Genomic DNA, 27,681 nt, shown 5'->3' with positions numbered 1-27,681 from the left:
ACTAAGTATAATAGTAAATGAGCAGATTTCATTTTTTTACTGCTGTTTAGTATTCCATAATGTATATATGCCATAATTCCTTTATCCAGTCTTCAACTGATAGACATTTCGGTTGATCCCATGTATTAGCTATCATGAATTGAGCTGCAATAAGCATGGAGGTACAGATAACTCTTCCATTTAATGATTTCATTTTCCTTGGGTAAATTCCCAGGAGTAGAATGGCTGGGTCATATGGTTGGTCTATATTCAGATTTTTTAGGTATCTCCATACTGCCTTTGATAGTGGATTTACCAGTTTACATTCCCACCAACAGTGGATTAGGGTGCCTTGTTTCCCCACATCCTCACCAGCAATTGTTGTTTGTTGATTTCTGTATGTGAGCCATTCTAACTGGGTGAGGTGAAACCCCATTGTGGTTTTGATTTGCATTTCCCTGACAACTAGTGATCCTGAACATTTTTTCATGTGTCCTTTGGCCATTTGGATTTCCTCTTTTGAAAAATGTCTATTCAACCCGGTTGCCCCTCTTCCAGGCCAGCTCTCTGCTGTGGCCAGGGAGTGCAGAGGAGGATGGCCCAAGTGCTTGGGCCCTGCACCCCATGGGAGACCAGGAGAAGCACCTGGCTCCTGCCATTGGATCAGCGGGGTGCGCCGGCCGCAGCGGCCATTGGAGGGTGAACCAACGGCAAAAGGAAGACCTTTCTCTCTGTCTCTCTCTCTCTCACTGTCCACTCTGCCTGTCAAAAAAAAAAAAAAAAAAAAGAAGAAGAAAAATGTCTATTCAAGTCCTTGGCCCATCTCTTAACTGGGTTGTATGTTTTGTTGTTTCTTGATCTCTTTGTATGTTCTGGTTATTAATCCATTATCAGTTGCAAAGTTTGCAAATAATTTCTCCCATTCTGTCGGTTGCCTCTTTACTTTTCTGAATGTTTCTTCTGCAATACAGAAACTTCTCAATTTGATGTAATCTCATTTGTTAATTTTGACTTTGACTGCCTGTGCCTCTGGGGTCTTTTCCAAGAACTCTTTGCCTGTGTCATTCTCTTGCAAGGTTTCCCCAGTATTCTCTAATAATTTGATGGTTTCTGGTCATAGATTTAGATGTTTAATCCACGTCGAGTGGATTTTTGTGTAAGGTGTAAGGTAGGGGTCTTGCTTCATACTTCTGCACGTGGATTTTTTAACACCAATTCCAAATTTTTAAAGAGTGAATCTGATTGGTCCTGCTTGAAACAATAGTCTAACAAGGCCCAAATAGCTGGCCAGGAGCTACAGAGTATAAACATGGTTACCAACAGCCCACCTTTATGGGCCAAGAGGGACATGAAGTGATCGAATGAGCTGGGGAAAACCCAAAAAGTTATCTTCCAGAATCCATCACTGTCCCTCCACATAATAAAAGATTAGTTTATGGGTATTATCAACCTGTGTTGCTGCACTTCTTGTTTTTGTTGTTTTGGGTTGAATCAATAAGTTGCATGGAAAATTTACTGAAAGTCCATACTCACTTGTTCCTTCATTGGAAGCTGCACATTGTGCTCATTTTTCTTGGTAAGAAGAGTTTCGAGAGTGGCAAAGAAAAAAATAAATACAGAAGATATCTTTTCAAATTCAGATGTGAAAAAAATGTTTGAAGAATGTCATCCTTACACCATCCCCAGGGAAAAAAAACAAGTCAACTATTTTTTATTTTCTTCCATAAGGATAGGAAATATATTTGCTTTAAAGAAGAGATGGTATGTATTTTCACTAAGAAAATAATTTTAAGTGTCTACAGTTATATCTACAAATAAAATTTTGCAATAAGGCCCAGTGAGATTCAAAATATTATTCCCATCAAATGACAGCCTGTCCCTTTTTCCTTACTCAATTTTACTTGTGGCTTCTGAAAAGAACCACAATGCTTGCGTGTGTGCTATGCTTGCCCTGTCCCCACCCCCTAGGACTTATTCTAAATATGGGAGACAGCACTGTGGCAGGTAATGCTTACAGGGCAGGGCTCTGCACAGGGCAGGGCTCACTGGCCATGCTGCAATGAGTTCACTCTAGGGAATCACCTTGCTTTGAAATAAGTCTGCTTCCAAAGGCTGGCACTGTGGCATAGCAGAATAAGCCACTGCCTACAGTGTCAGCACTAGATGGGTGCTGGTTGGAGTCCCAGCTGCTCCACTTCCAATCTAGCTTCCTGCTAATAGCCTGGAAAAGCAGGGGAGGATGGCCCAAGTGCTTGAGCCCCTACGCCCACATGGTAGATCCAGATGAAGCTTCTGACTCCTGACTTCAGCCTGGCCCAGCCCCGGACATCACAGCTGTTTGGGAAGGGAGCCAGTGGATGGAAGCTTGCTAAGTCTGACTTTAAATAACTAAGTAAATCTTTCAAAAAAAAAAAAAAAAGAAAAGAAAAAAGTCGGTTTACTAATACCTGAGAAATTTTCACAGCCTTCATTTTGCCCTCCATTCCACCAGATTTGACAAAGATGTGAATGCTGATGTGGTGTGTCACACTCTGAAGTTTTGTAAACAGGAGCCTGGCCAGCCGCTGTGTCATCTCTACCCACTTCCTAAGGTGAGCAGGTTTTACCACTGAACGTCAGTTTCCAGTACCACACAAGCACTTTGGAAATTTTATACAGGCAGGCTCAGCTTCACCTCCTCAGTGGTTTGGGGAAAGGAGAAAGGACAGGTGACATTTGCAACAACTCTGCATGAAATAATTTTCTCTGGTTTCTACCTGGATCTATCCCTCCTCCCATGCTTCCAGGGAAGGTCTTTACTTTTCATTTCCTGGAGACTGCAGGTTAGAACAGGGCAGTGGTATTAACAAAGCTGACCACCAAGGACACCAGACTTTTAACCCCCTCTCTACACTTGAAGATCAAGCAAATCATCCTCACAGGGCAACCAACTCACCCCCAGCTTACCCACAACTTTCCTAGTATAACGCTGAACGTTCCACATCCTGGGAAAATCTGGGCAGTTGGTCACTCAAGCCTGAATTTTGTTGTTCTTACCCATCAATAGGATATAATAAAATACCACCCATGGGTTTGTCATGGGAAGTAAATGAGCTAATACATATAAAATGTTTCACACAATACCTGCTACATAACAAGGTGTTAATAAATGCGAAAGCTAATGGGATTATTATCAATATAGTTATTATTCAAAGATATCTATTCAGAATACTTCATGTACATTATATCATTTTGAGCAACTTTTAATTAGATTGAATTCAGAAACAAGTCTGCAAACGTTGATATAATTCCCTTGCCACACTCTGGACAGGAGTACAATATTAAATCCAGTTTGGCCTCATGATATTGATTTTCAGAAGAAAAAACTTTATGTACTTCCTTTCCCAGAATTATGAGTCTTTTCTCTACAAAACATGTTTCTATTTTAAAAGTGATTTCTTTTTCTTTAGTGTTGAAATGAAGTCAAGTCAATTTTAATGCTTTGTGGCCTAACCAGTGATACCAGTGAACATGTTTTACTGACTGACAATGTAAAATAACATAAGCCTGTCTCCTAAGCAGGAAAAAAGAGGTACAAATACCTGGCTTATGTGTATAGTCACTGTCCAAATGCCAATTAAATTTCTCCTAATTCCACCTCAGAAGCTGTGGACTCCACTGGTTTCTAGAAGAATTCGTTAATTTTAATTAAAAAAAAAAAAACCTTTCATGTGTTCAGCTAGCATGCAAATATTTCTCATAATATTCAATGTTTCATACAGCAAGGAGAAAATGTGTTTCTGTGTAGGAAGATAAGCAATAGGAGTTTTCTTGATTTTCTTACATACCTCATGTTATATGAGGATATTTTACAAACTCATAGAAGAAATCTTAAATGATAAGTTTACCTTAGTGCAAAAATATTTTGAAATCCACACATATAGGAGTCTTCAAAAGGTTCACAAAAATTTGTTTACAAAAAACTATGCATGGATTTCAAAATTTTTGCACCAAAATCAATCTTTTAATTCCATTTCTACAAGCTTGTTTGAATTACTCTCATATATTCACAGCTATATATGAACACAAAACCTTCAACTTTGAACTATTTCTTCTTAAATGGCACTCCTTTTTCTTATACGCTCTCATTTCCACCTGAAATTTCATTTCTTTGTCTTCCAATCACAACATCCTTTCCTATTCCCATATCCAGAACTTTCCAACCATCATCTTCGGCTGGAAGGAAGCAGGAGGGTTTCACCCCAGATCAGATGCCCCCTGGCTGGGTATTGGGAGCTCCTGGTAGTGCACCTGCTCCCTAAGCAGCTTCCTTCACAGTCCTTTGGGGTTGCCCTGGACCTTCACAAACCTCCACTTCAAATGCTTTGAAGCTGCCCTCCCTGCAAATGTTCCAGAAAAGAGGGACAGCTGGTGTCCATGTGGACAGCTTCACTCTTCTGTGGTGCTGGGGTTTCCTTTATTAGCAATGACAGACACTTATTGAGCACCAGCTGTATGCAAGGTGTTGGGCAAAAAATGGATATATTTGGGGCAAGGGATATATTTAGGATATACTTAGGCCCAGCAATTAAGTCACCTCTTGGGATGCCTGCATCACATATTGTAATCCCTGATTTGAATACCAACTTCTCTGCTTCCAATCTAGCTTGCTTTTCTGCTGGTGTGTATCCTGGGGAGGCAGCAAACAACAACTCAAGTGATTGGATCTCTGCCACCCATATTATGCTATTTCATCAGAATTAAAGAAAACACATTACACATTACTATTTTGTGTAGATTAAAGAATACATACCAGTAACTAAACTCCAGACTTGGCTTGGCTTTCATCGATTTCTCCACTAAAGTCCTTTCCCAGGCCCAGGTTCTAATCCAGGACACACGTGGCATTTGGTTGCCATTCTTCCTTTCTGTTCTCTGGTCTGTGACAGGCTCTTAGTCTTCCCTTGTATTTCATGACCTTGATCATTTTCACAAGCACTGGTTAAGTGCATTTGCGAAACGTTCCTCAGGTGGGGATTCATCTGGTATTACTGTCTCAATTACACAGGGTTATGGGTTTTTGAAAACAATACCCCAGAGGTGAGATGTCTTTCTCATCATATCCAATTAGGGGTACATGATGCCACGTGACATCATTGGCAAAGTCACCTTTCATCACTTGGTTAAGGTGGTGTTTGCTATGTTTCTCCACTGGAAAGTCATCATTTCCCCCTTTTCCCTTATTTATTGCTTTAAAAATTAGTTGAAGTCCAGGCAACATTCAGGGGATCCAAGGAGGACCAAGTCTCACCTCCTGGAGGAGAGATATCTACATGAATTATTTGAAATTTTTCTATAAAGAAGATGCTTCTCCTTCCCCTATTTATTTTTATCAATTTTTCATTTATATCAGTAGGGCCTCTTGTATGCATATTATATACCTTGAATTTTAATCCACAGCTGTAATGTTTATTTGACTGCTGAATTTTTTCCAGTTTTGTTGCCACAGAAAGCTCTTCCGGGTTAGCTCTGGGGTCCTCTTGACATACCTGCACCCTTTCTTTTTGTAACTTTTTGTTAGCACTCCTTTACTTTCTGGTACTGCCAAATGATCCAGGGTCATCTTGTTATCCTGAATTATTTTCTGCCCCAGCCCTAGAGTCAGCCTTTTCCCTAAGGAAGCCTGGTTCCTTTTATTGGAACAAGATATTTAGAAACCATGATCTGGGCTCTGGATGTATCTGTTACTACTGGGATGTCATCTCCACTATCATGGAAAACTAAGAAATATATATATTTACATAGATATCATATTTTATATATTTACATGTATATCATATGTATGTACATATATGTACCATTGTTTCTGTGTGTGTGTGTGTGTACATATTGATGCTCCAAGTTAATCCACTATTGCAAGGCCAATCTCTTATTTTATAGGTATAATTATCAAACACATTTTCAGTGAAATCTTAAGAACTTGATCCAAATCTAAGGAGAACCTAAAGTCAACTGAAGGCCTTAGAATTCAGACCTCCAGCCCTTCATATCAGCACCACTTGTGTTCAATGTATACAAATACAGCACGCTCAGAGTAGCCACTTCTCAGAGCCAGATTGAAGCAAAAACCGCTTTGGTTTTAGTTTTAGTGAAATATACTAAAAACATCACTTTCTAAGAATCTTACACAAGTATTCCAACCCTCTCAGTACTAGTAAAACCATAGAGTCATTCACTCATAGTCATTCCTCAACAAACATCTCTTGAGTACTTACCACGTGCCAGTCCCACAGCCAGGCACCCTGAGTAAGTCATCAAAAACCTGCAGAGAAGATATGATTTTCCCATTTTATAAATAAGTCTACTGAGACCTGAAGGCTGAAAGGCTTTCCCAACATCCTGTAGCTTCTACAGAATAACTGCTTTTCTTCAGCCAAAAATATTTATGTAAAATGAATTATGTAGAACAATGTTCCCACAAATGTGGCAGGCAACTGCATGCAAATAGCAAATCTGGCAGGGGAGGCGGGCATGTATACAAAGGATGATGAAGAGACAAGGGCTCTAACTGAGGGTCTCAGGAAGATCAGGAACCCCAGGGGAACACAGCTGAGCGCTCTCTGAGGGGGATCAGGAGAGAGGTTACTAAGCCTTCCCAAAGAAGGCCATGTGCCTTCAAAGGAGAATAAGAGTTGGCCCAGGACACCACGTTTGCCCTACCCCAGCATCTTGTACCTGGGACTTTACCCAGAACTCTTCTAGGACAGGACAGGCTCCTTGTCTTCCTTGGGTCTCTGCTGATTGTTAAGAACACAGATGGCCGGCGCTGTGGCTTAACAGGCTAATCCTCCACCTTGTGGCGCCAGCACACCGGATTCTAGTCCCAGTTGGGGCGCCGGATTCTATCCCGGTTGCCCCTCTTCCAGGCCAGCTCTCTGCTATGGCCCGGGAAGGCAGTGGAGGATGGCCCAAGTCCTTGGGCCCTGCACCCGCATGGGAGACCAGGAGAGGCACCTGGCTCCTGGCTTCGGATCAGCGCGATGCGCCGGCCGCAGCGGCCATTGGAGGGTGAACCAGCGGCAAAAAGGAAGACCTTTCTCTCTCTCTCTTCTCTCTCTCTCTCTCTCTCTCTCTCTCTCTCTCTCTCACTCTGCCTGTCAAAAAAAAAAAAAAAAAAACAAAAAAAACAGAACACAGATTCTGGGGCCAGACAACCTGAGCTGAAAGCCTGGATGCAACAGCTACTGTCTTTCATCGGGTAAGTTGTTCCATCTCCCTGAGTGAGTATGGTCATACCTGTGTGGTGTGTAAGCACATTCTGATGCAAGCTGAACGGTGAAGTGAATCTGGCTTCCCCACTTACTGTTCTAGTGACTTCAGATATATCACCAACATCCTAATGCCTCCATCTTCATGTGTAAAATGGGTATAATTGTAGAAGCTATTTCAAAGGGCTAACATGAGGATTACATAAGTGAGCGCATGGAAAATTCTTAGAATGCTGACTGACGATAGTAAGTATACAAGTTATTTACTTGGGTTATTCAGACTTATAAATAGAATGCAAAGCTTTCCCCAGAGTTTCCACCAATACATAAAGCAGCTGGATAAATGTCTGCACCTGTAGGTCCCAAAGACACACGGACCACAGAAGCTGTACTACATTTTCCCCACACGAGCTACCCCTCAGCAGCTGAGTGTTGTGTTCCATGTCTCAGGCTCACACCACCATCCATCCACCACCTAAATCATTCTGTTTGGTCTGTTCCTTCCTCTCCATCCCTGCTCCCCTCTGCCTAATTCAAGGACTCATTGTCTTTCGGCTGAAGTCCTACAGCAGCTTCCTAACTGATACCTCTGCCTCCAGCATTAAACCTCACAGCTCCAGACACCCCAGTGATATTTCTAAAATGCAAATCCAACCACGCTGTCTTCTCCTTCTAAATCCCATCAAAGCCACTCATCAGTTTCAGATAGAACCCAAGTCCCATGAGCTGCCCTTTCTCCACCTCTCTTCTCTGAAGAACTGTCTCATTCTCTTCTGCCCAGCATACAACATTCCTTATTTTTCACAATCATATGCTGGTGGTTTTCTTTGTTCCTCTTTTCCCCTATGCCAATTGTGTCCTTCCCTGGATCATTGCTCAAGATGCAGCTCACTTGTTAACTCCTCCAAGACACCAGTGCTTACCTCCCTACCACTAGTGCTCATGCTGCAGTGAGGTTACACTCCCTTCCCCATTGTCCACATGACGCCATGTCCTTACAGCTATGGTTGCATTTTCCATGTTGCATTTTAATCATTAGTTTAAGTGACGGTCTTTGTAAGATTAACTGCTCAATTATGAGAACTATGAGATTGTAAAGCTGTAACTATGCCTCACCCAGCTGTTTGTCCCTGCTGCTTGGTAATAGGGGCTGGCACACTGTAGGTGTCCCATAAATGTGTGTTCAATACATGAGCTAACATTTGAGTCCAGCTCTACCTTTAGAATCAGGAAGGTAATGTCCTCATCATGCACTTTATCTCTCCACTCTCTCCAGCAATTGCTGGTCCCTGTACTCCCAGTGTATCTTCTTCTTTACCTTTTTTATAGACTGTCTGGCCTACAGATGCAATGGTCCACTTATTGAGACAAGAACCTTCCTACCCCTGACTTTCTGGATGACTCATCATGAGTGTCCATTCTGTCCTTTGCAGACCTTCCTTCCGACCAAGGCTATGGTGATCACCCAGAAATCCATCTCTTAGTTGTTTTCTCTGCTGTGACAGAGTAGGGTTATGCACCAGGAGCCTAGGACATGAATGGGAACTTTCTGAAGAGCATCAGAGCCTATCCTAGTTATTGGAATCAACAGGTGTTCAATAAACAATGATTTTAAAAATGAGTCAATGAGTGAGGAGTAAGATGGAACGGGCAAGATTAGAGCCTAAAGTCTCCTCTATTTAAAACCAAATGCACTGTAATAACCAGGAATTTTTCTTTGTTTTTATTTAAGAGAACTGATCTCTGATCCTGAGCTCCATTCATTTTGTTCTTGTTGTGTGTGTGTGTGTAAATTTCTTTAATCCATATATATTTCCCAAGACTCAAATCTCAAAGTCTGTATTTTCCCTCTCAGCATTGTAATTATGACTTGCCTTTTTGTGACAAGTGCACAGAAAATAAAAAATGAATTAAGTGCTCTCAGGTTTGCAGAACCTATGTCAAAGAAAGGAAATTATTTCCTCTGTCATCACCGTCTACTGCATTGGAATGTACATGTCTACTACCATGGACAATTCTAGCAAAATGATAGCTCAGAACCTCAACTAAAACTTCTCTGTCTTGTTTGATTGTATGTTCAGCCTCCCCAGCTTATGTCTGTCCTGCCTCTGCCCTCCCCTATAATTCTGGATACCATATGAGTCATGTTTTCTCACACCTCCAAGCCTAGAAGAATACAAATTATTAAATAAGAAAGAAACCATTTGTAATCCATAGCACTTCCTGAGTGAAAGAAATCTGGCCTTGAAGTGTGACTTGGCAGCCATTAATAAATCTAATGGTATTTCTGAAAAGGATAAACATTCAAAAAGGAATAAACTATAGCTTTGGAATATTATTGAAAACTTAACATTCTGGAAGAATTAATCAAGTGTCCCAAACTATTCCATTTTATGAAACCTATGGTTGTACCTTGAAAGACAATCACATCTTATTCACAAGGACAAGAAAACAGTACTTATCCAAAGGGTCCTGGGAGTGGGCATTTTAGCCTAGTGGTTAGATGGCCACGTCCCCATCAGAGTGCAGGCTCAATTCCAGGCTCTGGCTCCTGATTCCAGCTCCCACCAGTACAGACTCTGGGAGGCAGCAGTGATGACTCAAGTTTTTGTGTTCCTACCACTGACACAGAGACCTAAATTGAGTTCTTCAGGACAGCCCTAGCTCTTACAGGTGTTTGAGGAGTGAACCAGCAGATGGAAATCTCTGTCTTTCTCAAATGAAAAAAAATATTTTAAAGGATCTTTGGTGATAGTGACAGACTTTTAAGGCATAGACATTCATTATTTTACTCATACACATTTACTCTGACACTATTGTATGATAAGTACATCAGTGACTGAAAAATAAAAGTCGATGACAATCATGAAATTGGCATAAGTACTTTTTTGGTATACATATATCATCTAAAAGCCTTCCTCACAATTTCAAGATTATTCTATTATTCTAATTTTACACACGAGAGAGCAAAATTCAAGAAAACTGTTGGTTATAAGCATATTTAATTGGCAAGCTTTTTTTTCACTTGAAAGACAGAGACAGAGACACACAGAAACACACACACACAGAGAGAGAGAGAGAGAGAGAGAATCTGTCTGCTGGCTCACGGCTCACATGCCCACAACATCCAAGGCTGTACTTGAAAAAAGTCAGAGCACAGGAACTCAATCCAGGTCTCCATGAAGGAGGACAGAGAGACTTGACCAATCACTTGCTACCTCCCAAAGTACATGTAATCAGAAAGCAAACTGAGAGCAGAGCAGAGACTTCTACCCAGTTACTCTGACATGGGATCCCAAGGTAGGCATTTTAAACACCCACACTGGAAATGTTTTTAAAGTTCCTTTTAAACGTCTGAGGAAACGATGAACAATGAGATGAATGACAGGGGAATATACCCATTTACATGCAGAAAGTCAGCTTAAAATGGATTAGAATATAGTGTCTAGAAATAAACTCAAATTCATTTGAGACTCTTTTTTTTATTAAAATGGCATTTCAAATCAGTGGAGAACCACTGTATTGTTCAATAAGTATGTAGAATTAAAGACTAGACTTTTGGGAAAAAATTTAAGCAAGATACTTATCTATTATTCCTTATAGCAAAATAGATCCCAAGTAAAATTAAAAGTTGAATCATAAAGGATGGAACTATAAAAAGAGAGAAACCCAGGCAACTTTATTTGTAATTTGTGATCCAAAGGTCACAAAGGGACATAATGACAAGTAAAATCCTGCCCCATACACAAAGACAAAAGACGAATGACAAACCCAGAAATTTTTGCATATTTGCCAGATTAGGAATTACTTCCTGTATGATTCAAAGAGCTCTTTAAAAAAATCAAAAGAAAAAAAAAATAAGTGCGATCCACAAGCAATTGATTTACAGAAAAAGAAGATCAAAGAACCAAAAGCTCAGAAGGAAATGCTCACCCTTTCTCCTATTGAAAAAGTGAAAATTAAAATGAGATTCCATCTACCTCTTAGGTATTTTGCCTCTACAAAACTCTTTGATGGTCATTAGATAAGAAATTATCACAGAAACAACAAAAAAAAAGGTCTTAAATATCAGAGACACTAAATTAAATTGCCCCCTGAATATTTGAAAGTCTAAAACTGTAAGAGAATCAAAGAGAGCATTGTAACACCATATGTGGACCTGTGGCCTACTGTTCAATCTTTACTCCAAGCATTTCAAATGATCTCACCAGGGGTTCTCAGATGTATTTTTCTTAAAACCCATATTTACAATCTTGGAGAAAGTACATCCCTAGACTTTTGTTTAAAGGCTTCTTTGAGGCCTTTAAATTCACGTAGATTTCAAGATGTTCCAAAGGACAGCAATAATAATGCAAATGTCTGGTTACTCTTCAGTGCTGATAATTAGAAGAAATCAAATGATTCCAAGAAAGGTATTAATATAATATTCAAGATACCAAAATGTTTCTCTCCTTATAAGAAGTCTAGAAAATGGAACTATCTGTCTGAGAACATGGTTGTTTCTTCCCTTAGCTCAAGAAAATCTAATGACCACTGTGAATTTGAGTTTTAAAGTTTTAACAACTGGTCTCCCAGCATCCAATCTTGGCCCTTATCTTCACCTAATCCATCACCCCCATCAGAGCTCAGCTTGGGAGTCATTTCTTCTAAGAAGCTTTCATTGATGACCCAAGTTCAGCCAGTTCCTCCTGAATTCCACTCCATTGTTCACACATTATTCTTCTAGCACTAGAACTCAGTAGTTGTAAAACTAGTATTGTATGTGTGCAACTCTGGTGTGAACTCCAGATAACAGAGATAGTCTGGCTTTTTATTGCTCAAACTCAGTGCTATTTTATAATTTCTCAGATGCCAGCACAATTCACTGTATGCACTAAAAAATGTTGAACGAATAGTGAGGTAGAGTGAATAATGCTCCCCACCCCAGAAAGAAGTCAACATCCTAATCCCCAGAACTTATGAACATGCTCCCTTACATGACAAAAGCAAGTTTTTATTTATTTATTTATTTTGACAGGCAGAGTTAGACAGAGAGAGACGGAAAGAAAGGTATTCCTTCCGTTGGTTCACCCCACAAATGGCCACCACGGCTGGCACACTGCGCCAATCTGAAGCCAGGAGCCAGGTGCTTCTCCTGGTCTCCCATGTGGGCACAGGGCCCAACCACTTGGTCCATCCTCCACTGCCTTCCCAGGCCACAGCAGAGAGCTGGCCTGGAAGAGGAACAACCAAGAGAATACGGAGTCCCAACCGGGATTAGAACCTGGAGTACCAGCGCTGCAAGTGGAGGATTAGCCTAGTGAGCCGTGGTGCCGGCTGAAGTTTTGTTTTTTAATATGGGTTTTCATGTGAGGAGATTGTCCTGGATTATCTGGTGAGCCTGATATAGTCATGATATAGTCACAGTAAACAAGTGACAGAATCATAGTGAGAAGAGACAAATAACAAGAGGAACAGAGGTCAGGGTGACAAGGTCATCAGCCAAAGAACACACACAGCTGCTGACAACCAGAAAAAGCAAGGAATGGATGCTACAGAAGGACCCAATCTTGGTGACACCTTGATTTTAGAACTGCATCTTTGCCCTCCAGAACTACAATATAATAAAGTTATGTTGTTCTAAGCCATTAAGTTTGTGGCCACTTATTATAGCAGCAGTAAGAAATAAGTACAAATAAATTGGTAAGTTGTATAACATTTGGGAAAGGTTGATCTGGCAACCTGAAGGCAAATAGAAAATTAATAAAATGCTAAAATACGGGGCCAGCACTGTGGCACAGTAGGTTAATCCTCTACCTGCAGCGCCGGCATCCCATATAGGCACTGGTTCTAATCCCGGCTACTCCTTTTTCAATCCAGCTTTCTGCTGTGGCCTGGGAAAGCAGTAGAAGATGGCCCAAGTCCTTGGGTCCCTGCACCCCCATGGGAGACCCAGAAGAAGCTTCTGGCTCCTGGCTTCAGATTGGTACAGCGGCCATTTGGGAAGTGAACCAACGGACGGAAGACCTTTCTCTCTGTTTCTCCCTCTCACTGTCTGTAACTCTACCTCTCAAAACAAATTTTAAAATGCTAAAATACTATATTACAAAACAATTGACCTAAGATAACCTAATGCCTGAACCATACCAACCATCTGACTAATCCAGTGAACTGCCAAAAATCATTTGTTTAAAGAATAGTACAATTCCTATAACTAATAAATCATGAAATCTAGTACAGCTTTCTTATGTGCCCAGAAAAAAACTAGGGGGAAAAACAGTAAAAAATGAAACAGTGAATTGTTGTGAAGCTTTGGACAATTCACTGAACAGCACTGGACTTGGATTTCTCATCTGAGTAGTGGGACTAAGAACTGTTACTTCCTACAGAGTTAGCATAGGTCTAGAGATAAAATATATATGAGTTGCCTTCAAAAATACATAGATAATGCAAATATGAAAAAATTTTGCAAAAATTTGCACCATTGTTTTTAAATTTCATTTTCCTGTGAACTTTTTGGGATACTCTCAAGCAGTCTTTGCTCCAGAACAAAGAGCACAGAAGAATTTCTATTGCAAAGTAGAATGTGGTGATGGTGAATACAGTGGTGGTGGTAATCAGTGGATAATAATTTCAGAAAAAGAACTAGGGTGGGAATAGTTTTATTTAAAATATTTTTTTTAAAAAAGGGTATTGCCTGGAGAAAGGGCAACAACAAAAAAGTATGATAAAATACATTGATAAAACTAATAGCTATACCACTAGCCAAAAGAAGGAAAGAAGAAAATTAAGTAGAGATTGAATATGCATGAAGAAGAAACAATTGATGATAAAAGCCATGCATTTTAAAACATTTTTTTCTTTTATGTTTATTTTTTTTCCATCACTAAAGCAAGTGATGTGAACTGATTTCCATTTTTCCCATGATCATGACAACTGGAAAATATTGAACCTGAAACCAAACTGGGCTTTGTTAGAGCTAAACCCTAGGTACACACTAGAAAATGGCCATGGTAGGATATGGTGGAACACAGACAGTCACAGATCAGCAAAGGATGTCCAGAGGCTAGATGCCAGAATTTGATAAAACCCATAAACAGTAGGACTTCTTGCCTTTGTCTTTCAACTTAATAGAAACTACCTCAAAGCCCCTTACTTTTAATTTTCATTGGTATTTGACACATAATAATTGTATGTGTTTATTTGTTAGAGTGTGACATTGCAGTATGTGTATACAATCATATTCCAAAGACTTTATTTATAGAAACCATCACTTTGGGGTAAGGTTTTCTTTTTTTTTTTTTTTTACAATGGCTTCCCCCCTCCCATAACTTCCCTCCCGCCCGCAACCCTCCCCTTTCCCGCTCCCTCTCCCCTTCCATTCACATCAAGATTCATTTTCAATTCTCTTTATATACAGAAGATCAGTTTAGTATATATTAGGTAAAGATTTCAACAGTTTGCCCCATATAGCAACACAAAGTGAAAAAACTACCGTTGGAGTACTAGTTATAGCATTAAATAACAGTGTACAGCACATTAAAGACAGAGATCCTACATAATATTTTTTGAATGTTGGGGACACACAGTCAGTCCACCGACTGCCTTATGCTGTCATTATCTGTGCGTCTACCTCCTCAGTGGACAGTAGGTCCTTAGAGATAGCATCTCAAATCTTACACCATTTCTTGAACTAATGTATCCCACCATGCGTATGAGAAGCAACCTGTCCTAATAAACCTTTAGGGAAGATTTGGAGTAGATGAGCTATCTTCCCCCACACCTCCTCGTTCATGAATGCTCTTTGACAAATCATCATTTCACTTCCCATGGGCTTTCTCCTTTCTGAGAATCTGTCACTGCTGTCAGAAGTGTGAAGGGAACAAAAGACACTTTCTGTACTTTGCAAATCTACCGCTGCTATAATTGATAGCAGAAAACTTAATCTCTAAAAAAAGTGTTCCCTGTAGAAACTTCTGCCGAAAAACACTGTTTTTCTTTATTTCCTTCATTCATAAGCAAGCCAATGTTCTGTTCTTCAAAATCACAAAACGAGGAAACGATCAATCAGTGAAGGCAGCTGGTCCAATTGACCAGCACTGTGGAAACATCGAGCAACATGGTGCTGCCCTAAGAATCCTCTGTATACAGTGTGCTTCACCTGTTTCCCCATCATAGTCAACACAGCCTAAGGGCTTTGACTGAAACATTTGAGTTTTGGGGAAATTCCTGATGAACGTACTGTTTAGTCCTACAGAGTGCCTCAGATTCTTGAATATGCTAATGTGTATGGTAGGCTCTCTCAGAAGAAGAATTAGTTATCAGATTTACCACATTTTTAACTTAAAAAATAAAAACAGCTTTTTTTTTTTTTTTTTTTTTTTTGCATATCTAGTAACATCTCCCAGAGCAGAGTTAAAAGCATGGATTCTGTGCCAAAAGTGTCCGAGTTGAATCTAGACTCTGTCACTCACTGGCCCTATGACTTAGGGCAAGGCATATATTTGCCCTAAGCCTCAGTTTACCACAACTATAAAGGGGGGTAATAGTAACCACTGCTTAACACTTTCTTCATTGTATCCTGATTATAGTTAACTGTCAATCTTCTCTCCCAGAGTATAAAATCCCTTATGTCACATTCACTAATAGGAACCTAACCTATAATTCATGAAACAACATAGAATAGATAGCAATAAATATTTGTGAAATGAATAAATAGAAGGAATTTGCAAAAATATGACTGAAAAAGAATGTCTTTCTCCTTTCACTATGACTTCTGTACTCACTACCACTCTTGTACCTACCACTCTTGAGTCACACGAACTTCTGCTTGGATACATGGCTTCCTGACATACAGACCCAGCCCTGTCCCTTGATAACATGAGCTTGGCATTAAATTGTCCTCACGACATGGGAGCTACACTTGCCATTTCCCTAGTCCTTGGTGAAACATCATGAATCATATTTTCTTCTTGTGCTGAAATTTCAGGCTTACTTCATTTTTAGAAAATAGAACAGCCGTGGTGGGGACTATGACTGAATCTAGAAACTTGGGTATCAATCTTGGCTCCGTCTGCACAGCAGCCTTGTTTAAATATTTCATCTCTTTGAGCCTCAGTTTTCTCATCTGAAAAATGAGGAAATCAATAATTTTTTCTCCAGGATAAGTGAAGATTAGCATATATTTGTGTAGACTGGAATTATAACTTTCCAGCTGTATACTATAGCATGAGAAACCCAAATAAAAACACCAGTTATCAGTAATGGCATGCCTAGTATATGCAAGCCACTATTTTAAATACTACTTTGTTCAGTTCTCACACCAATGCTATTGTTTGTTCCCTTTTTTCAACTGAAGAAACTGAGGTACAGAGTTTTTAAGTAATTTGTGAAAGGCCCCACAGCTATTAAATGACATAGCACCCCCCCAAAAATGGCATAGCCCAAAAATTGACATAGCCAGGATTCCAACCCACCAACATTCTATGATCCAAATTCATTTTAAATAGCAAATAACAATGGAGACAATGACCTAGAGATCAACACGGTATTTAAAGATTTCCCATTGGAGATGGAAGTTTCACTCACATTCAAACTGGTAAATTAGATTATTTCCTTCTTCTTCCTTGAGTTTCCATTTGGCTGGTGCTTGGTGGAGTGCAGACCCTTCTAAGGCCCCTCTTTGCCCAAGAAGCTGATGGCAATGAGTGCTGGGCTCTTGTTCTTTCATCATTCAGACTCTTTGCTCAGGGTCACAAATCACCACCATTCTGGAGTGTGAGAGAAGCTGTAACAATCTGTGGGGGCAGCCATCACGCAGTAGGTGCCGTAAGTAATGGCATCATGTCTCACAGTTCTGGAAGCCAGAAAGCCAAGATCAGGTTGTCAGCAGGGCTATCCTGAGGGCTGTCAGAGAGCTCTGGTGCTTCGCTGGCAGTCATTGGTGTTCCTTATGATGTATCCTGTCTGCAGTTTCACCATCTTCCCTCTGTGTGTGTCATTCTGTCTTCACATGTCCTATTTATAAGAATGCCAGTCACATCACACAGAATTCAGGACCAAACTGACTCCAGCATGACCTCATCTCAACTTAACTAATCACATCTGCAACAATACTATTCCAAATCAATTCATATTCTGACGTATTTGGGTAAGAAGCCTTCAACACATGAATTTTGGTGGAACACTGTTAGCAAGGCTCTCCTCCTGTCTGAGGACTTTGGGCTGGCTCTGCTTTGGGTGGACCCTTAAATCATTCTATACAAAGTGTTTTAGTGAGGGATCGATGGTAGAGTTAAGGGTCATCGTCACCCCCCCCCCTTTTTTTTTTTGACAGGCAGAGTGGATAATGAGACAGAGAGAGACAGAGAGAAGGGTCTTCCTTTTTGCCGTTGGTTCACCCTCCAATGGCCGCTGCGGCCGGCACATCTCGCTGATCCGAAGCCAGGAGCCAGGTGCTTCTCCTGGTCTCCTATGCAGGTGCAGGGCCCAAGGACTTGGGCCATCCTCCACTGCCTTCCTGGGCCATAGCAGAGAGCTGGCCTGGAAGAGGGGCAACCGGGATAGAATCTGGCGCCCCAACCGGGACTAGAAGATGGCTGAGGGGCCAGGCCACGTTGTCCTGGAGCAATTTCCAATATCTTCAGTAAAGAAATCCGTTACATATACCTATGGTTCTTTTGGACCATCAACTGTCAGGTTGAAGGCTTTCAGGTCTGAGAATCTGTGTAATGACTTCTTGGTAGTCTACACATGCTGCTATTAAATAGACTTTGAAGGGGCTTAGAAGCTGGAATAAGAAAACATGATAATCAAACAAAGAAGGTAATGAGAATCTGGAAAGATTTGACCACAGAATCTTCAGGATCAGGTGAATGCTTCCAGACTGGAGCTCCTCACTGTTGATGAAGAATCTGCTCCAACCTCAGATACTTGCTCTATTGGGTCAAAAACACCATTCTGGCTTCCAGACAGAAAATGTTACTGACCTCTCCAACTGGTCATCAGAAATGTATCCTTCATTCCAAAGTCTTAATGTTTCACAATAGGGAAGGATAATTCCCATACTTTACAAATGAAGACTTGCGGGCTGGTGCTGTGGTGCAGTGGGTTAAAGCCCTGGTCTGAAGCACTAGCATCCCATATGTCCCAGCTGCTCCTCTTTTGATCCAGCTCTCTGCTATGGCCTGGGATAGCAGTGGAAGATGGCCCAAGTGCTTGGGCCCCTGCACCCATGTGGGAGACCTGGAGGAAGCTCCTGGCTCCTGGCTTTGGATCAGCACAGCTCCGGCCATTGCAGCTATCTGTGGAGTAAACCAGCGGATGGAAGACCTCTTTGTCTCTACCTCTCTCTATAATTTGGACTTTCAAACAAGTAAAATAAATCTTAAAAAAAAAATGAAGATTTAAACATCAAGTTGTCATTAGCTACAAGTTTCTAAAGAGACAATAACTATTTCCATCTTTACTTGCAATTTGCTTGTCATTAAGACAAGCAAAACAACTAACTTTTCCAAATGTCTTTGAGTTTATGCATCAGTTTTCTTTCTGGAGACAAAAAGACCAGGCTTTCATCCAGACCCCCTATTTCATATTGACGTTACTGCATTCTGAAGTAGCAACTGGGGAAAAAAGCAATGTGGTGATCCTCCTTCAATTTTAATTTTCTTTACTTGTGTTTGTTGCTAAACCTGAAAAATCTTGCTCCAAAACTCTCCATACTCTCTGGATCCAAAAGTACATTAGAACAAATGTAACACTTTCATCATATCCAAGGCCTCCTATTCTACCACTCTACCTCAGCCAGAATGTCTGGATTATGCAATGCATCTTGGCACAAATGCTGCCTCTCCAGACCCTTATCTCTGACTCCCTCTTCCCCTTTCCACTTCTGCATGATGAAATCACCTGTGGAAGCTCAGCACGAGAGCTGCTTCCTTCTGAAGACTTCTCAGCTCCCCTAATTTTCTGATCAAGCTTTCCTCTCCTCTTATTTCTCTATATTCCTCATTGTAATACTCCCATGTGTACAGTTCTTATCCCCCCACCTGATGTTAAATTCTGTACTCCTGCAGTGTTCACTAATAAAGGAATGAGTAAATGTTTGAAAACGACAGCTCTTTCCCAGTCTTCATTCAGTCATTTCCTTTTCACCAGCATGAATTCAAGTCTATAGGTCCTTGTTGCCTACCTACCCTGGGCTCTGTCTTATTGGAGATATCAAGGGGGCCAAAAATGATAGTCACAAGCCCCTGCATCATTAGAAGAATCATCCAACAGAGGACGCCTTCCAGATTGGCAGCTCCTGGGTGAGTCCCTCTGATTCCAGGATCTTCCTTCAGTTTCCAAGCCTAGGAGCCCCATTTGTATTATCATGGAAGACACTGGAAAAGAGAAAACAAAGCCCATAGGCTTTGAGGGCAGAATGCTCTAGGCTTGACTCTTGACCAGACAAGGTGCAGCCTGTTGTAAGCTGGAAGGATGTGCACTTTCTGGGGGTGACGAGAGATTTGAGTAGGAGTCCAGTTTAGGTTGCTGGTCCCCCCAGAAGTGAGGTAATGGGCAATGTCCAAAGATGGAGTACCAAGGATGACTTCCAGAGCTTCCCTATCCCCCTCACTTTATTTTTTGATAACTTCTTCTACTAGTTCCTCCATCTGAGGAGTATCAGCAAATACAGCTGCAGGATAAGTCTGCTACCATTACTATCTAGCTCACATGTCTAACACCAGGGCAGCCTCCACCAAGGGGCAAGAGTGAATGCCAAGAGGCTCTGGCTGCACACACAAGGCCGAGCTAAAGCCCCTCTACCTCTACCCTGCTGCAGCACTGAGACTCGCACTCCACCCACAGCACCCTGTCTGTGCCTGTCATCAGCCCTCTGAGATGCTGGTGAGATTCTGCCCTGGGGTCCTTCCCTTATTCAACACAAACACGCTAAAATCCTGCGCTCCCTTGTTGCTTCATTTTGGCATTACCCAAACTGCGTCTTACAGAAATGCTTCAGATTTTCTAGCCTGTGGATCCTGACCTTCCCCAATTTCCAGCAGAAATCTAGATTGCTCTGGTGGGCACTGTTACTGGAATTCGGAAGTGGGTGCTGAGTCAGTGAGTGAGATGGGATGCCCACTGGGACAAGGATTCTCTTACTGTTCTTGGACACTCCGATTCCTCTTTTTGCCAAAGGTGCAATGCCTTTCCTTGCATTTCCTGACCTCATTCCCTGCTGCCTCCTCAGTGTGTACCAACACTCTGGACTCCAGCCAGTCCAAGATGAACCTATCCTTAGCCACATAGGAGGACCAAGGAAGCCTCTGTACTGAGGATGGGTCAAGGCCTCTGACAGGTCTTATTACTTAAAATCACGTTGCTTCTCTCAAAGGGATCTAGGCAGCCCCTCCTATAATGACTTGGCCAACATCCTCTCTCTCCTTCCTCCAACATATATGGCTGTGCTTGTTCATGGTCAGCCTCCTTGCTAGACCAGAAACTCTGGGAAGGCAGAGATGCCTGTGCCATTTCCCAAGATTCTCCAGGGCCCTCACTAGCGTATCTGCTGTGAGCAGATCATTCTTCTCCCATAAGAAACAAGGCAACATGGATAGAGCATTTTTTCAAAAGTATTTATCACTGAACTGGTTATTTATTGATGAAAGTTCCAAAAAACACAGGAAATAACCCAAAAAAGGAAAAATTATCACCAACAATTATGGTATTTTCCTTTGCAAGATTTTTTCTATTTGTATAAAATCTGGTAGCCTATGCTTCTTGCTTAATATCATATCATAATATTATAAATGCATTCTTTGTGCTTTTGTTCCATGAGTAGCTACTACATATCAGAGGCTGTACCAGGCCCTGTAAATGTTTAAACTTGACTTTGGAATGCAAAAAAATACAACCTTCGAGTTTCTCTAGGGGAATGAGCTTTTAGCATGCAAGGGTAGCCACAAAAAGCACCATGCCAGAGACACTTATTTTATTCAATAAAAGAAATTCCAAGATTTGATAGAATTTCCAGAAAAAGCCAAAAGTGCATGCATTCCAGTTAGGTTTTCAATGGGGCCATTTGCTTAGCAGTCATTCTGGTAAAGGCATCCTATATTCAAAATGAAGGAGTCACTGTGTACTTACTTCTCATGTGGGATCTGTCCTTAATGTGTTGTCCAATGTGAAGTAATGCTATAACTAGTACTGAAACAGTATTTTACACTTTGTGTTTCTGTGTGGGTGCAAACTGATGAAATCTTTACTTAATATACACTAAATCAATCTTCTGTATATAAAGATAATTGAAAATGAATCTTGATGTGAATGGAATGGGAGAGGGAGCGGGAGATGGGAGGCGTGCAAGTGAGAGGGAAATTATGGGGGGGGGGCATTGTAATCCATAAACTGTACTTTGGAAATTTATATTTACTAAATAAATTTTTAAAATGAAGATTATAATTAGTTCTCTCGTCCCTGCTGTAAGTGTATTAAATTGGATGCTGGGTGCAGTGTTGGAGGACAGCCTGGAGGGACCTAGGGGATGGTATCATCACACTGACCCCTTAGTCTACTGATCACAAGCAGGCTGAGTTCCAGGGTAGTGGTGGGGACACTTTGGGGATTGTGGACACAACTGTGCACCAAGAGTCACAGTACTATTTCAATATTTTAAGAAACAAATAAGAAGGGAAAAGTTCATGGAATATGTGTGCTTTTAATTCCGTTTTTCCATGAACTGTATGAGGCTCCTTCATACATGGACCAGGGAATCCTGGCAACTAAACCTGTGTGGAGAGCACCTTCTTCTCTCAGGTCTTTCATGTGCTCTCTCAGAGTTCAACCGGCTGGCTGCCTTTGACATAAGAGCCACAGTTTGCCACCCTTTGAGCTTGAGCCTGAGTAGTGCGATTGGGGCAGATGCCAGGGAGAGGGTTGCAGAGCCTCCCCAGGGAAGATAAGCTTCGACAGGCTGGCTCTGCTTCCTCCTTCCTGAGGTGGCTGACTCCCACCCAGGCTCACACTGGGCACTCACACCTCTCTGCACTTGCACGCTCACTCCACTGGCTAGTGTTGTCAGAGCACCATGCAGCTTACCGGGTGAAAAACAAAAAAGAGTTAAATGAGGACTTGGGTAACAAATATCCATCAGCAGCAATGATCAGCATCTCCCAAGAGGCCTTCTGTTGCTGATTGTCCATCTCAGATGTCCCATCCCTGCACCCATTTCTACTGCTTAAATGCCAGGATGACATGCTTAGTTACCTGGAGTGTGAACTACAGGGGTCTCCAAATACCAGCTTCCTGCTCATGCGCATGAAGGTTCCATAGTGGTGAAATAAGCCCTTCAGTTATTTTGAGCAGAAGGTTGGTTATTGGGGCAGGTCCTGGGCTCAAGGATTTATATGGATGGTGTCCTATACTCCTTATAGCACCCTTAGGAAGTGGGCAGTTATAATTCCCATGTCAAAGACAGCAAAAATGGGACTTTATTATATGGTAAAGAACTACATGGATACTGATGGGCTCAGAGTATAATTTGCTCACATTTGTAACCAGTAAGCAGCAGAGTTGGGGTTTGACTCCATCTGTGACCTTTATTAAGGCCGTCCAGGGAGCAGGCCAAGGAAGACTACAGTAGGGCCAAGATATGTGCACTATGTTTGGGGACATAGAAGCTCTGGGAAACAATACTGACAGCAAGCCCTACCCTCCCCACTCTTCCCCAGTGTTACTTCTCTCCCAAGCTCACACAAATACACAAATACAGTGGTCCTTGGAATTTCATAACAATCATTAGTAATATGCTTGGGAGATGCACTTGGACACACTTGGTTGGAAGAGGAAAGGAGAGGCTCAACCAAAATAGGAAGAGATAAATGAGGGGTGAAGTGCCAGATTGTCTGATAGTAATGGACCCTTCTCCAGTGCTGTGACACAAGGCAATCACGCTGGCGACTTTTAGATGCAAGGACAAGTTAGCAGAGAGACCCACATAGCACAGTGGTCAGGCAGCAAAGGCTCAGACTGTGTGTCTGCCAGACACTAGTATGTGACCTTGGACCCATTTCTTACCTTTTCTGCATCTTAATTTCCTGATCTATATCCCTCAGGACTATTGTGAAGATTAAATAAGATAATGTTTACAAAGTACTTAACACTGCAGTTGGCACAAAGTAAAATCCTTAAGAAAAGTAGTTGTTAGCATCAGATTGCTTTCTTGTGAATGACTGTATCCCAAATTTATGGAATAATTTGTTTATTGCAAACTTACAGATTTCAAACACTCTACCTTTAGAGAAGACATACAAAGAAAGAGAAGATGAGACATTGGTTATAATGTTGTCTAATTTGCTTTCATAGGAGCCCTGGAAATTTACGCTAGAGAAGGCAAGACACATTGTCAAGAAATCTCCAATTATGGTAAGCAATCAGTGCATGGGATGCCAGCCTTTTCCTTGGCATTCACTGGGCCCTGCTCTCACAGCCCCAAGGCCAGGGGCTGCTCCAAACACAGCAGATCATGGCTGCACTGGGACTGAGGCAAGCAGGGAGGCTCCTTTCCACTCTACTCTCTACAGGAGCTTCTCAACCTCAACACTACTGACCTTTTGGGTTGGGTAACTCTGTTGTGGGGCTGTCCTGTGCTTAGGAGGGCATTTAGTAGTATCCCTGTCTTCTACTCACCAGATACCAACAGAATCATTTACACTTCCCCAGCTGTGATGACCGATAAGTGACACTGAGAAATGTCCTCTGCAGAGCAAGATCCCTCTCCCCACAGCCATCATTGACAACTGCTCCTCTCCCATAGACCTTGTTGAAGGAAACTGACATCCTCCTGCTCTAACAGTGTTACCTGACATGGTACTCAAATCTGCTGCAAGGTCTATGAGAAAGGGACAATAAAATTGTCTTTCTATGTGAGGACTAATAGACTTGATGTAAAGCACCCGGTGTGATGTCTACACCTTACCAAGGACTCAATAAATGCTGGCGTCAGCACCATCATTGTTCGTGTCCCCTCACTGGTCCCCTGCGTAATAGTACTTTTATTCGACAGATAGAATGTTTAATTCAAATTCATGATCATGGAGTTAAGTGTTTAAGTTAGACTCTTGTTGCAAACCCGCCCCAACTGAAAAGGAAGGAGAAGAGTAAACCTTTAAAGAACAATATCATCCTCAATACTGGAGGTTCTTACAGTAAGGAAGCACTCATCGGTGACAAACAGGTGCAGTTCTGACTTTGGCTTCTGCCTGCTGCCCTACCTCATCATTTACCAGGATGCAACAGTCTTAAGGTGGTATTGATTTTGCAACACAGAAATAAAGAGGAAAATTCCTCATGGCTAGGTTTACCAGATTTAGCAAATAAAGCTACATGGCCCCTAGTTAAATTTGAATTTTAGATGAACAATGAATAATTTTAATGGAAATATTTCCAGGACAATATTTTAACCAGCAAGCCTACCAGTGGAGGGCACATGGGTTTTGATGAACAAGGCTGATACATGTTAAATGGTAACGTGCAGGCATTTCTACACAATTGATTAATCAATCACCATGTCTGCAAAGCAAATCGTTATTTAATTCAGTGAATAATTAAAGGTCCACAGTAGCCAGGTCAGCTAATCTGCTTAAACCATTGAAAAAGAAATTGAAACACCACAAGAAACCCTTGACCATCACCTTCAGAACTCTGAGCAGAAATGGAGAATAACACAATTCATCTTTTATTCTTCTCAACATGTGTCCATCAACTTATTCTCAGAGCCTTGTTTACCTCACTAGCACAAATTGCTCTGGCATTAACTCCAAGGCTAATTAGGATTTTACAAATTTTTTGCTGTCTCCAGAATTATAAACATAATTCACAAAGCAGGATTCCGATGAGTATTCACAAGAAGCCAAAAAAAAAAAAAAAACAAACCTCTACTGAACAATTAAACAATAAAAAAAAAAACTCCTTAGAAAATTCCCCCAATTTATTTACTCTCTGGATTAAAACCGTCAAGGAAAAAAGTAATCAAAAATGCAAATAATTATCTCTGAAAACTTATCAGAAAATAATGCCTGCAATTAATTCCACTGTGGTGGCAGATAAAACGACAGACCTAGCCAGGATATAGGAGATGGCAACACAAAGTAGGTTGCATATCATTTCAGCCCAGCCCAGCAGACTGTGAGACCCTAGACTGTGAAAAGTTACTCACTGCTGAAGAGAAGGAAATGATCCAGAAAAGTCTGACTCTTTATTTACTAAAAAGTTATGGCTCTCAGTGAAAGGCGCCTTGGGGGCACTTTTCATGGTTTTGGCAGAGCATTGAGTATCTAAGGGTTTACAGCACCCAAGTTATAGACTCATCTTATTTAGTTCTTACCTTCATACAGTACACTATTCTTGGTATCAACTTTATATAAGATGAGAGGACTGCAGCTCAGGAGGGTTAAGTACTTCACTCACTTAATATAGCTAGTACATAAGAAACCCACCATTTGAATCCAGAGCTAGCTATTTCCAAGTTCAATACCCTTTCTACTATACCAGTATCTCTCCACCAGGCCTCCTTCATGCTAAACTTCAGGAGCACCATTCATTTCACAATATATGGGGACGTTTGAAATTGTACAGTGAACAACCTGCACAGCTCCAGATGACCAGCATGATCATAAACCTACCAGCTCAATAGAAAATTCTGAGAAGCCTTTAATATTTGCTAAGCTTTGGGTGTCATCCTAGACTAATTAAATTGGGTAATACAATTCACAGCAGGGTGGGAAAGCAGTTCACCATGCAGAAATTCGTTTGCAGCTTAGCTGCATACAGAAGAGGGTTACTCTCCTTCTTTGACCCTCCCTTTACCCCATCTGCCCCTTTTTTCTTTATGCAAATCTTGTTAGTTGCTCTGCATTCACTTAGCATCCTATCGTGTGGGGAAATTCAGCAGGCAAATACAGAATGGTTAAACACATTACAAAGGCCGGCGCCATGGCTCACTAGGCTAATCCTCCGCCTTGCGGCGCCAGCACACCGGGTTCTAGTCCCAGTTGGGGCACTGGATTCTGTCCCGGTTGCCCCTCTTCCAGCCCAGCTCTCTGCTATGGCCCGGGAGTGCAGTGGAGGATGGCCCAAGTGATTGGGCCCTGCACCTATGGGAGACCAGGAGAAGCACCTTGCTCCTGCCTTCGGATCAGCGCAGTGCGCCGGCCGCAGCGGCCATTGGAGGGTGAACCAACGGCAAAGGAAGACCTTTCTCTCTGTCTCTCTCTCTCACTGTCCACTCTAACAGTCAAAAAAATAAATAAATAAATAAATAATTTTAAGAAAAAGCATTACAAAGTGAAGACACCGGATGACCCTGGACCCAGAGACAGCCCAGGCGCAAGACTTTGGTTTCAGATGAGTTCAGATACATCCAGATGCAAAGTTGTCAATCCATTGCTGAATTAATACAGCCCACATTGTTTCTCTGTCCAGTAACAGTCAAACTAAAAGGAAGGCACAAACAAGCAAGCAAGGACTTCTGCAGTGTTGCTCACTCGGCTCTATCTCTGTCCTCTTTGCAAGTATATTGTAAGAGAATGGTCTTCCCTGTACTCTGTGATGAAGACCAGATCATCAAAGGTTCTGTCTAAACAGAGGGAATTCCAGGGATCCTTGGGCAAAGGACGTCATCTGCCACCTAATTGCCAACCTCAGTTTCGGCACAAAAAAAAATATCAAAGACAGCTGCAGCTTCCGGGCTGAATTTTGAGAGCAAACAATTGTGTAATTATAAATTTTGTTCTACCATATCTCTTGTGTACAAAGTATAAAGCTGTTCATATAAATTTTTGATGCACTGGTTATTCAGTGTTAGAATCTAAGTTGTCACTAGGATAATTAGACCAAAGCCTCCAGAATAAAATAATAATGAATGTAAGTATCTCAGACATTTGAATGCATTCTGGATCACAGAATGTGTCTATATGCCCAAAACTGCCACCAATGCTTTACATCATTTTATGCTGGTGTCTACTTTTTAGTATGTCTGTGATCCTGTTCTCAGTCACACACTAAGTCTCTAGATTAAACATCTTTTTTTTTTTTTACCACTACTCTCCTCCAGTCCGATTTTACACTGGTAATTCTCAACCATTGACAATTCTGCCCATGACCCCCACCCCTGGGGACATAAGGCAATATCTGGAGATGGACTTAAGCTGTTGGCATCTGGTGGGGAGAAGCCACCAATGCTGCACACAAAACAGTCCCCACAACAGACTGAATTCCTACCAACCACAAATGGTGAGAATGCTGAGGAGAGAAACCCTGGGAGCAGGCCTCCAGGTCTCTTATCTTCAATGGCTTCTCTGTGCCATTGCACCTCCCCCGGGTCATCCTCCCATCCCAGAGACACTTTTCAGAAATATAAGTGTGATTCCTCCGCTCGGCCCCGTCCTCGGGGTGGTGTACACTCATCCTTTCTCCCATGGTCCATGGCCTT

The 27,681-nt window shown here is 41.6% G+C and overlaps 1 protein-coding gene across 1 annotated transcript in view; it reads left to right on the top strand.

Moving 5' to 3' along the window:
- Nucleotides 1–27,681, top strand: part of AOAH (acyloxyacyl hydrolase) — a 208,211-nt gene that overhangs the window by 72,497 nt on the left and 108,033 nt on the right. The window contains exons 4-5 of the mRNA XM_062178605.1: nucleotides 2,471–2,570; nucleotides 23,556–23,615. Of these exons, the coding sequence (XP_062034589.1) occupies nucleotides 2,471–2,570; nucleotides 23,556–23,615 (160 nt within the window). The remainder of the gene's footprint in view (nucleotides 1–2,470; nucleotides 2,571–23,555; nucleotides 23,616–27,681) is intronic.

This window comes from Lepus europaeus, chromosome 20 (assembly GCF_033115175.1).
Source record: "Lepus europaeus isolate LE1 chromosome 20, mLepTim1.pri, whole genome shotgun sequence".
NCBI lineage: Eukaryota > Metazoa > Chordata > Mammalia > Lagomorpha > Leporidae > Lepus > Lepus europaeus.
Note: the sequence above shows the minus strand (reverse complement) of the source record. Positions and strands in the feature narration are given on the sequence as shown.